The 12662-nt window shown below is 46.1% G+C and overlaps 1 protein-coding gene across 1 annotated transcript in view; it reads left to right on the forward strand.

Moving 5' to 3' along the window:
• GLB1L2 (galactosidase beta 1 like 2) overlaps nucleotides 1–12662 on the forward strand; it is a 36409-nt gene that overhangs the window by 8803 nt on the left and 14944 nt on the right. The window contains exons 6-8 of the mRNA XM_065417191.1: nucleotides 2456–2537; nucleotides 6818–6879; nucleotides 11651–11735. Coding sequence (XP_065273263.1) covers nucleotides 2456–2537; nucleotides 6818–6879; nucleotides 11651–11735 — 229 coding nt within the window. The remainder of the gene's footprint in view (nucleotides 1–2455; nucleotides 2538–6817; nucleotides 6880–11650; nucleotides 11736–12662) is intronic.

Consider the following 12662-nt stretch of genomic DNA (forward strand, 5'->3'; position numbering starts at 1 on the left):
ATGTGTAAGATTCAGAGTAACTATTAAGATCTTGGGTTGGGTGGATAAAGACTGACCTCCTCCCACACATCCCTTGGCTTCAAACAGGTGGCACAGTCCTCTTTTTGCCCCTAAGACCCCGCTCCCTAGAGTATTGTGTTTACAGGCCCAGGTTTGCACCATAAACTCAATGTGTCCCCTGCTTTTCTGCCATGGCATTGGCAGTTCCTGCTTTAACCTTGCAAGTATTTCAGTCTTGTGCTAGAAGCCAGTTGGAGAGTTAACTGGATTAGTTCTGCTCAGGTCATCTTATTCCTCCCAACTAGCCTGCAAGTATTCAACTGAAGGAGTCACGTGGCGAGGTTCCTAATCCTCTTTGAATTATTCCCCTCCTACGTTAACTCAATCTTCACCTCCTTGGAGGGTTAAATATGACATGTCCTGGTTAAGAGGTTAGAAGGTTGATTTCTAGCCTGAACAAAGAATGTGAGAGCCATTTAAAAAAGTCTGTCTAGTTCACACTCCCACTTCTTATATCAAGTGATGAGCATGTAAGTAAATGGCTGTTTGGGTCCTATACCACTCTGACATGGAGGTGGCACGATTGCATTGCTCTGAGATCAGCCTTGACAATTTACCAGCACAGGTGTAAAGTCTGCTTGCTCACCTTTACCATTATGATTATGATGATGAAAGAACTAGTGATATTTCACTCACCTGTCAAAACAAATTACATGCCCCAGATGAGTGGGTGAATAGAATTTTTCAAGGCTATTTCCTTCTGGTCTGGTATTGCGTGTGACACCTCCTGTCTGAGGCTGCATTGTCTAGTGGTTAGAGAGGAGGGACTAGGAAATCAGGACTCCCGGGTTCTGCTCTTCGCTTTGGATGAGTGTGTGGTATAGTGTTGGTGCAGAGAGACTCCTGGGTTCTGTTCCTGGCTTGGTCCCTGGGTTTTGAGTGTGATGGGCTGGTTACTTCACCTCCCTTTGCCCATCTGTGACTGTAGACTGACTTGTGTTTGTTGTTAACACGGTGCAATCATAGTAAAATTCACATTTAAATTAAAAAAACAAAAACAAAAAAGCCCCTTAAGTTCTCGCTCTCCATCACACCCTGTCAGGTGCTGCCTTTACCCCTCTGTGTCCTTGTCATGACTTTCTGTACCAGCAGCTACCTTCCTCAAGGTACATGAGCATACTGCTGCTGTGATTATCTGAATACATACACCTGTGCCTGCCTTTGACTCTGTTTCTAATTCTGGTTTTCCTGTTGCACCCTGAAATCCTGTAATGCATTTCAATCTGCAGCGACTCACTGCTTTTTTTTACTTGCATCCAAGTAAAATAAATAAATAAATACAAACCTAACATTAATGCAGCACTCTAGGACTATTAAATAAGTGCAAGTGAGAGAAATTCCAAAATTCCCACAGTAACTGAATTCTGCCCCACTACAAGTGTCCATTAAGATCTAAACATGATAGCGAGTGCAGTATAATGATGAACAGAGATTGGCAAAGAAACTGGAAGCAGGCCAATGTATCTCTGAAATTTGTCTCTTTAAGTTCTCAGTCATAACATTGATTTAATGTAACCTTCCTTTGTGCAATATGTAAATGTTCATTGTGTAAGTGCTTTACAGACATTAGCTAATGAATCCTTGCAGGTAACTGGTTCAGACTGATATGTATTTATCCCTATTTTACTATGTGGTAAAAGTAGAATGGAGAACTAAGAGAAGTCACCATTCAGAGCTTACCATTCAGGGATTCCCTTGGCATAGTGACCTATGACCTTTGCCCAGAAATGAATGAGAGCTGTGTCCATTACTTGATGATTCTGCTAACCCACCCTGGTCTTCTATATTAAATGGTAGGAAGGCAGACTGTTCTTCTTTGCCTCCTTCCCCTATATTGCCCTTGGAGTTGGAAGCAGCGGAATTACCAGATATGTTCAAAATATTGCCCAACAGGGATACGTAATCCTGAAATTTGGGAGGGCCAATCCGGTCAAATAAAGAATCTCACTGGGACAAAAAAATGAAGGGAGGCAGAATAGGGGGCTGTGGTAGCTTCAAAATATATATATTTCAACCACTTCTCTTCTTGTAGTAAAGTTTGACAGCACGTCAAAGGGAAGGCGCCTGCTCCCATTGAAATGAATGGGGATTTTGCCATTCACTTCAATGAAAACAGGAATAAGATGTGGTTTGATATTTACCTAGCCCGTTTTGGCCAGAAAGTAGCACAGTGCTTTATTGTGAAGTCCACAGCTGTGGCCCCAGATGAAACTTCCTCCATTTCTTTCAGTAGATGGACGAAAAATAGTTTGGAAGCGTCCGGGTAAGAGGTCTGTCCCCTATCTTCCTCCCTCCACCCCGAAGAAAGATGATTCTGAACTGTACCTCCTTAGTGTGCTGGTGAAATGTTACATTCAGGTCCCAGCACAATGTTTTTTTTTTTTTTTTAATTTAGGCCCTGTTAGACAGAGGGATTGTGGAACTGTTAATGACTTCTGACAACAGGGATGGACTGTCCTCTGGCTACGTGGAAGGAGGTATGTGGCATTGCCATGCTTTTCAAGGGGAAAAGTTAAAGCTACTCTTCTAGTCTGGAATGGTGGAAAAGACTGATGCCTTAAATGAGGGGAGGTGCATTTCCTTAGGTACAGCTTTATTATTTATTAATTTTTGTGTTGCGTTAGCTCGTAGGAGCACAAGTCGAGGACTAGGGCCCCATTGTGCTAGATGTTGTACAAACAGAGCGAAAAGGGAGTCCCAAAGAGCTTAGTGCACACTCATTTTCAGTGTATGACTGGGATATGGATGGCAGCAGAGGTGCACCATGGCTATACAACCCGTTGAAGCACTGAGGAGCTATATAGCACTTTCCAGACAATGTGGAGGAGTCAAGGACTGATAGGGATGAACAGCTTGGATATAATGAGGTTTAGCCATATATAGCTACCTCGTCCTGTTTGGTGAGGGGCATCTGCAACTTCCATTAGAGTTCTTTGGAAGATGTAAGAGATCAGATACCAAGAGGTGTTGAGCAAAGAGGTTGAAATTGCGGTTGATGCTAAAAATACTGCCCTAGTTATTTATTTCAATTTAACACATTAAAAATGCCTACATATAAGCACTAGTTACCCTAACAATTATTAAAAGTGCGATCACCTTTTGTTAGGATTTTGGATTTTAGGTTAAAAGTCAGAAGGCCTCATTAAAAGCTAAAATGGGAGACTGAAATTTACCATTCTGAGAGGGTTGAAAATAGTTTGTGGAGGGGTAGGCTGGCTAGCCGTGGGTTACTGTGGCATCTGTGCGCTTGTCCCTAGAGCGTGGAGCTTTTGTGGTGCGAAGAGGAATGGGGAGGAACAAGTTGACTTTTGTGGTATAAATCACATAAAAAAATCAATCCTCCTAATGAGCTATAATCTCCCTGAAAATAACTCCTAGAAACCCAGTTTAGCACCTATCCATACAGAAACCCAAGTGCATGAGCTCCGGTTTCTGTGTTCTGCATTTGATGGTGTTTACAGTGTCATATTGAGATGTTGCTTTTTCCGTGCCTGATCCTGCAGCTAGCCCTTAATCACTTCACTGTTGACTTCAGCGGGGCAACCCACCTGAGTAATGATTACTCACCTGTGTAACGGTTTGCAGGTCCCAGGGCTATGTTAGTCACAAGTAAGGCAGCGAGTCTTTCACTGAGGTCACGGACTCCATGACTTTCCAGGCCCTCCGTGAGTTCTGCAGCGGCAGGTGTGGCTGACCCCAGGGCTGCCCTAGCAGCTGGGCCAGCCTGGGGCCAGCCACACTGGCCACTGCTCAGGCAGCTCCAGGCAGCTGGCCCTGGGCGCTGCCCCAGAGTAGCAGTCCAGGAGCAGCGGCAAGGCCCCGGGCCACCCCTCCACCCCCAGAGCAGCAGCAGCGGGGTCCCAGACCACTCCCCCCGCCCCCCAGCAGCAGTGGCGCGCTGGAGCCTCCCCCACCCACTCCCAGAGCAGCAGGAGCGCCCCCCCTATACCCAGCAACTATGATTTAGTCGGGGGTATTTTTAGTAAAAGTCACGGCCAGGTCACGGGCCGTGACTTTTTGTTTATTGCCCGTGACCTGTCCATGACTTTTACTAAAAATACCCGTAGCTAAATCATAGCCTTAGTCACAAATGCTGCTGATGTTCAGTCCAGAGAGAACTGCAAGGAGATCACAAAATAAGAGTGATCTTTGCTCTTACGTTTTAAATAAATATATAAGGAGGCGGGGGGGATGCATTCTTGGTGTAACTCTGAAGCTTGTAGAGTTGCACCCCGACTTAGTGTAGCCTGTTCCAGTTTTCCTTTCAACTACAGCAGTTTCCAGCCTTGTCCACACAGGGTCACTCTCTCCCTGCCAGTGAGCTCAGCATTTGGAAGGGGTGGGGGTGGAAATCCCCCTTTTAGCACTCGTTGCCTTCCCTGGGAATGTTTACTGCCTTGGAGCTTTCTCTTGTGCGGAGTTGTCTTTTCCAGAGGGCTGTGTGATGAGAGGGCTTTGATACCAATTCGCCTTTTAGATGTCATAACAATCTGCTCATTAGAGTCAACATGTCAAGTAATCAGGAATGCGGAATAACTAGGGCTTCAAGTGATGCTGCAGCAGCAGCAAGGTGGCTGAAAGCACAAAAGGGAAGGTAATAGAATCTGCTGTAGAAATAGGCAGAAAGATGAGAGGAGAAACTGCTGTCATGAGGCTGGAGAGGAATATAAAGCCATGGTCCTGAGGCCTGGTTCACTCTTCTTGTCAGTGGAGGCTTGGTTTCCTTTTAAAATGTGTGCATGATTCCCATTCATGCTAGTGGCTGACAGGTGCCTTGCAGAGAAGAATATCCATTATGGAAGGGCATCTGCCCCAGGGTGTCATAGCCAGTCTCGTAGTTCTCTCCTAGCCCCTACTCTGTGGCTGTAAAGGGCCCTGCTGGCAGCAGAATCAGTGCAGTGGTGGGAGCAAGGCTTCTCATGGTGTGCATCCCCTCCACACCCATGGACACAGCATATGCCATATGCTGCAGCTCTCTGGGGGTAGCACTGAAGCCTGTAGCTCGCTGTCTGTATGGATCCATCAGCCATCGACCTGGGCTAAGGAAGGAGGTGCAAGAGCTGCAGAGGCTCCTTGAACCCTGAGGCTGGCGTGGCAAAGCTTCAGTACTTCTCCACAGGCTGGAGTAGGGTAAAGTATCTCCCGCACAGCAATTCCCAGCATCCAACCCAGTTCATCAGGCAGGGAGATTATCTATTACAATTTCCACCAAGGGGGTAGACATGGGGCCGTGGGTGGCTGTTGTTGGGCCATCCTAGCAAAAGCTGCCTCTTGTACTCCCTGAAGATGGGAGGTGCTCTGGACAGGGAAGGAGAGTTTCCAGAGAACCTAGTTAGCTAGCTCACCATTATATCTGGGTTAGCTGTGTCGCTCCCCAGTGTCTTTGATAGCTGCTCAGCAATATATTGCTAATTCCTAGTGGACTGGTGGCCTCTTCCCATATAAACTACCGTCACACTCTGCACTAATTGGCAACCTTGTTGGCAGTCTTGACAGTGAACCTAAGGGCTAAATGGGCCACAGAATCCAAACTCCTGGTCCCTCCAGGTCAGGACTGAAGTGCACTAGGGTGGGATGTATGTAAAGCTTACCCTGCTGCTGCCCATGCTTTACTTGATCTGAGGCTTTGGGCTTGATTTTGTTCTCCCTCCAGTTTCAGTGGAGTTCTTGATTTGCACTGAAAGCAATACTGGGCACCTTGTCTCCAGGGCTTTCAACCAGTGCGTTCCACCAGCAGTAAACTCATGTTTTGTTCTTGCAAAAGAAATGACTTACTCATCTGTACCAAAGTCTCAGGGTTTGCACATTGGTTACAGAAATCTGTGAAAATCAAGGTAAAAATGGTGAAATGCTGGCTCTGGCTCTTGTAAATATTCTGTTTGAATCATTGTGCTTGACCGAACAGGGGCTGGAGCTGATGCCAGCTCTCTTTTAGATTATTGTGGAATAATGTACTTCTGTATTAACACTACTTGTACCACTGCTCCTTATATCGCCGAGCTCTTGGACTGGAGAGTCTTAAATGTCAGACAAGGGCAAGAGAAGAGTTAAGGGTTCTTCACACCACAGCCCCTGCTGTGTTGAGGAATATTGGTTACTGGGCAGTGGTGTACGCTGTTCCAAAGACAGGTCCTTGTCAAAGAGCTATGTGCACTAGTTCTCCTGGACTATGCAGTGCCTTTCACCCAGCATGCAATGAGCATAATCTAGCTGTCGGCTTGTTTCCGGTGAAACACTGGTGTGTCTCCCTGCTGAGATGTAGACTTTAATTGGGAGATCTATCCAGCTCATTCGTATTGCGGTTTCTGAATCCCTGCTCTTGTTCACCTACCCCCACAGAACCGTTAAGCTGTAAGCCTCTGCCAGGGATAGAGTATCCTGCAGCAAAAGCCTGGGAGATCAGAATTGCCTCCAGATATGATTTCTAATAATAACAGTTCTCCTTTGTGGTGCCTTTCATCCAAGGATCTCCAAGTGCTTTACGGACGCTAATTAAGCCTTGGGATACCCCATGAGGTGGGCTATTCATTGAAGTCCACAAGCTGAGAAGCTTCATGGTAGGTCAGGACTTGGATCAGAGACCTCCAAGGAGCACCCAGGTGTGCTGCAGGATGTTGTGTTAATGATTCAGTAATTGGCTTATTTTCCCTCTGAGTTGGTGATGGGTTGATGCCCCATCCTGGTATATGGAAACATTCCATCAGTTGAGGGGATTGATTACTTTTCAGCACTACTGAAGACTCTTCTTTCTCGACAGTTTTGGCCACTGTTAACTTTCAGAAGGATTCCAGCTTCCTGGACTATCTGGACACAGTACAGGTAAGATGAGAAGATTTGTCTTTGTTCAGCCTATTCTTATCATTGAAACAGTGGCATCCAAGCACTGATCCCTTGCTTTTATGGTGGATGCTCCAGGCTCTCCTTCCCTTAGGGCCAAATCCCTTTGAAGTCAATGGAAAGTTTCCCATTGATTTCAGTGAAAGTTGGATGGGATCTTAATGAGGCTGCACCCCAATGCTCACTTACTGCTTGCTTTCCCGTATGGTTGTGGAGCTTGGCTAGAGTTTGCAACCTGGGATCTATCTTTGGGAAAGCTGAGGGATAGAGTGTGTGCCATTGCATCAGAATTTCTACAGCTGAGGTCTGGCTCTGGTATGATGCAGAGAGAGAGGCTGCAGATCAAGCTCTGAATTTTGAATGCCTCAGAGATGATGGATGTTTGGATCTAAGGTTCTGGTTCAACCCATTATGGGTGAATCCTAATTTCATAATATTCATGGATACTCATGAAATTGGAGGGTTGGGCAGCTGGGAGCTTCAGAACTCTTAAGAGCTTAGTTTCAGCCTCACAGGGATTAGATGTTCAGGACAGAAGCCCACAGCTTTTCAAGAGCACAGCTGCAGTCATTGCAACCCTGAGGGGGGACAGCCAACCTCCAGGTTACTGAGAATATGGCAAACGTGGGTAGCACTGTATAAAAAGGTACAGGCTGTTTGCAAAATGCAGATTTAGATATGGGTTGGGTATTCAACAGCCAGCCCTCCGCCTTCCCTGTTAAATTATATGGTGTTTGGATAGCGGGGCACTAGTCCAGCTGCATCTCGAGGAAATGGCATGGTGGGAATGAGTGTGGTGCAAAAGCAAGATGCTGAGATGTCCCCGATAGACTTGCTACATCACAAAGCCACCAGCGACATGCGATTAAATTATCCCCCCCTGCCCGGATTGAATTTGCAGCATGAGGTCTGTGTTTGTCTGTCCTTTTTAGTGCTTAACAGATTCGAACGTCTGGTAATTCCTTTTTCTAATATTGAGTGATCGATTAAACAATTAAAGTGAACAAGTTTTGGCAGGAGAAGGCAGGACTCCACAGCAGCCTTTCTGGCAAGCGTGTCCGTCACAGCCATAACCGAGTGCCTCTTGCTTACTGGTGGGGAGAGGGGATGGCATTCTGAAGTGTTCTGCTGGTTGAGCCCTTGGGATCTGTGAGCAGATTTCCTATTTCCAGGTCCTGATCTGACTCCCCTCACCTGGGATTCCATTGTTCCATGACATACGCAGCTATTGATCCACTGAAGAGAGGCCAGAATAATTTCACTTTGGCAGCAGGGAGTTGGGCCTGACTGCTTTGGCAGCATTCCTATTCTCCGCGTTCTCTCTGCTTCTGAGTATTAATGTGCAGGTACCACTGGATCTTGGAACTGGAGACCTTATTACCTGCAGCTTGAGGGCTCTTTATGCAAGTGGAAATAGCCTGATACTTGTGGTTTCCTTTAAAGAGGATTGTGCTGTTCTGGCTGACCCACAGGAGCCTGGGCATTGGTCTGTTCCTGGCTTGAAATACCTTCTCTACTGTCCTGTAAAGGTTAATTGTAGCCAGCTATCTCAGAAAGCCAGAAATCTTATCCCCTCAAGTGTTTGTTAATGGGGAGGTGATGGGAAGGTTCTTTGGACTTGTACTAAATATCCGAGGGATTAAGGGTAATTTAAAGTTTAAATTCCCTGTGTATAAATTTTTTTTTTTGGGGGTGGACTAAGTGTTTCTTAAACCAAGTGAATTCACAAAGCTGAGTGAAGGCTCCTTCTTGTTTGCCAAGCTGCTTGGTTCACACACAGTCACAGCCATGTTGAGATCAGGATAAAAATAAGTCTTGTGCCTATGACACAGCCAGCCAAGTCAGGGTCAGGCTGAGCAACGTCTTTTCAGAAGTATTTAATCATCGGGGGGCTAGTGAGCTGCCAATCAGGCTGTGCTGCGTTGCAGTCCCTGCGGTGGGGCCAGTGCACAGTAATAGAGGTTTCGGTCTCCTCTGATAAAGCAAATTCAACACGGCAGCTCATTACAGCAGCTTCAGTGGGAAGTTTGGGTGCATGATTCCATAGTTGATGGGCTCCACCAGCCATTTAGGCATGTCTCTAAATGTTCCTGCTTGTCAGTTTGAGAACTGGACTCTCTAATTTAGCCACTCAAGCTTGAAAACCAGGTTCTCTATTTAGGTGCCTTTTAACAGCAGGTTCTGGCAGTTGAAAAAGGGATCTGGATTATAGAGTTCATGGAACGGACTCCATGAACGGGTTGGGCCTGGTATGTGTCGCCGCTGTTTGCTCTCTCCTCTATTATTCTAGCTTTGCCATCCTACCTCGCTCCTCCCCTGCTATCTCAATCTTAGCTGCTATACAGCTTTGCCAGCAAATTCCAGTCTTCACCTGCAATGTCCCCACCACCTGCTGTTCCAGTCCAGGGTCCCACCCAGCTCTGCCAATGCACCTCAGTCCTGACCTGCAGCCCTCACACCTCCATTCCAAGCCTGAACCTCTCATAAGCCTGTAATGCCAGATTTATGGATAAGCTAAGGTGGTGAACTGTATTAGATTTCTGACTCAAATCAAATTTAAGCAAAGGACACCAAGCACTGGATTAACCCATTGTGTACTGTACCTTGTCCTTTTGTAACTGATATAGTGGGGCGGTGGAGGTGATGTCTTGAGTCTGTTTCAAGCAAACAGTAGTAGCTTCGTTCCTACCCTCACCTGGGATGATTCACCATTCTAACAGTCTTTTCTCTCTAAAGACTTGGGTATCCAGGTCCAAAACTGATCAGAAGGCAATTTGACTCAATGGGATTCTGTCTCCTTGCAGATATGCCTGCGTATTAGCTTCATGGCAGCACCTTGTACAGGATCCTGTCCCAGGGCACCCCCTGCCATCCCAGCAACACTGTCTGCATGGCATTTTATTTAACACTGCTCATTTGCAGAGGAGCACTCCAGTCTAGTGTCTCACCTGAGTGCCCCAGATGCCCTGCAGTGTCAGCGATGTAAGAGATGTAAAGGGCTGGGGAATTGGTGAGTGAGCCCTTCGCTCAGATTGCAGCCTGGTTGTGAGATGCCACAGCAGCGAAATGGGACCAAGTTTTATTTTTTAAATGATGACAATCTCCTCTTTGATTGCACACTCTTCCCTCCTCCTCCTCCACCACTTTCCCTTCCTCCCCTAAATGCCAGCCTGGAAAGATTTGCAGAAATGCTTTGTGTCCCTGGGCTGTGGCCTGTCTGTTCTCTCATCTCCCCGTTTTCCAGCTGGGAACCTAATTGGGACTTCACATTCTTGGAAACTTTGCGAGGCAAATCCAACCATTTTAACCTGACCTTATGACCCACAGACTAGAGAGGTTCTGCTGTAATTGGCCTTGCCATTCTGAGCTGGCACTGGAGCAAGAACTAGCATGTTCTCCACCAACCTCATAGTCATTGCTGATCACAAGGTACAGCGTGACCCTTGGAGAACAGCACTCCCTCTGCAACACTAGTTAATTATAGGGGTTGGAGGGCTGACCGTGCGTGTTCTTAGGGAGTCTGAGGCTAGGTCTACACTACCCGCCTGAATCGGCGGGTAGAAATCGATCTCTTGGGGATCGACTTATCGCGTCTCGTCAGGACGTGACAATCGATCCCCGAATCGACGCGCTTACTCCACCAGCGGAGGTGGGAGTAAGCGCTGTCGACTGGGAGCCGCGGCAGTCGATTTTGCCGCCATCCTCACAACAGGGTAAGTCGGATCTGATACGTCGAATTCAGCTACGCTATTCACGTAGCTGAATTTGCGTATCTTAAATCGACCCCCCCCTGTAGTGTAGATGTAGCCTGAATCATATTTTTGTTTGTCCTTGATATGGTCTCTATTCCAGGTGCCGATTAAATGCCCTGTTTGACTGTTTTGTCTGAGACTGATTGATACTGTATTTTATCAAGAGCTGGTCTGAACCTGGAGCAATTAGAACATTACAGGCACCTGCGATTGTATTCTCCTAATGGAACATGATTTTCTTTAATTCTACTTACCGTATCCCTTTCACATAGCATCAGATAACCCCCACCCAACAAACACAAGGTGAAATTGCCTTGACTAGAAGTAAACATCCTGAATGGGGAGTGCTGACAAGTCTGATCGCACATGGTACTGTCTGGTGTGATGGGGCCAAGCGGAATTCCACAGGCGGTAAAGGAGCTGGCAAGCCATGACAAATGGGAAGAAATTGCTTTTTAATGAAGACCTAATTCCTGCAAAGGCTAATGCTTTCCTGCCATCGCCATATGCAGCATTAAAAAGGCATTAAGTCGCTAAGGTCTGCTGTTCCCACCTTGGCAAGCATTGGCTACAGCACACCTGCAAACTTGTAAACTGCAGTGGCGTGGCTGATAAATAGACATTTATAAATGTGAATTTCTAGTAGAAACTAAACCATGGCAGTTGGCTTGTTTTTTGTTCCAGTTGCTCAAAGCCTTGATATGTGGAACCATTTGGTGTCACCTGTTCTTTTGCGTTGCTTTGTGTTTCCCTTCTGGTGGTGTGATCGTAGGAGACTGTATATGCTGCAAGCTCTGCTTTGCCCATCTGTCCTAGGTGTTTCTATGTCTTGCTTGCCCAGGGTTTTATCTCTAGATCTTTTCTGTCAGCTTGGGAAGAAACCCTTTTAAGGGCCTTTTCCTCCAACAGCACTCAGATGATGGGCCTCTGGAAAACAAGGGTGAGCATTGGATCACCATACCACCCCATCCATGTAATTCTGTCTTTTGTTTTTATAACAGCAAAATAAGCCGAAGATGGTGATGGAGTATTGGACTGGATGGTTTGATAGCTGGGGTGGCCCTCATAATATCTTTGATGCAGATGGTGAGCACCATATATTATCATCACACACTTAGGATTTATTGCAGTATAAACTGCTGTCAACAAACGTGGCACAGTAATGCTGTCTCCATCAAGTTTCCTATCCAGCGATGTCCCTATCTCTGAGCAAGTGCCTGTAAATTTATAACCTTTTTAGTGGATTCACACATTGCTGTGTTGTTGGTTTTTTTTGGCTTTTTTATCCCTGTCAATGTCAAGTTAGCATATCAACAAGCTAGTGCAAGGAGTAGTTGCATAGATTCCAAGGCCAGAAAGGCCCATTGTGATCATCTAGTCTAACCTCCTGTATAACGCAGGCCAGAGAACTGCCCCAAAATAATTCCTAGAGCAGATTTTTCAGAAAAACAACCAATCTGGATTTAAACATTGACGTTAGCAGTTGATCTTTATATTATGGCAGTGTCTGAAAGGCCTCAACTGGATCACAACCACCCATTGTGCTAGGGGCTTTACAAACACAGAAAAGAGACAATCTCTGCCCTAAAGAATTTACAGTCTGAAGAGACAGACAAAGAGTAGGCGATGTGGATACAACATACAAGCTAATGAATATGGTGAAGAACTGATAGTTATGTGGATTGTTGAAGACTTTTTAAATTGGGGTTAGAGATAAGGTGGAAGGGAAAGGAAAGAAGGATAGTCACTGTGAGGATATTAGAAAGGACTCCTGGGTTTTATTTCACCTCCTCCACTGTTTCCTATCTCCCTACCTTTTCAGGGGTGTGGGTCATCATAGGGGCAAATCATTGCCCACTGAAATCAGTGGGAGATTCTCCATTGACTTCAGTGTGCATTGGAGCAGGCCCGTAAAGCACTTTGAGATACCAAGATGAAAGGTGCTTTAGAATAAGCTCAGTATTGTTGCTTGGGAAAAAAATAATTGATACTGGACTAGTGAAAATGGCCACC

This window comes from Emys orbicularis, chromosome 15 (assembly GCF_028017835.1).
Source record: "Emys orbicularis isolate rEmyOrb1 chromosome 15, rEmyOrb1.hap1, whole genome shotgun sequence".
Classification (NCBI taxonomy): Eukaryota; Metazoa; Chordata; order Testudines; family Emydidae; genus Emys; species Emys orbicularis.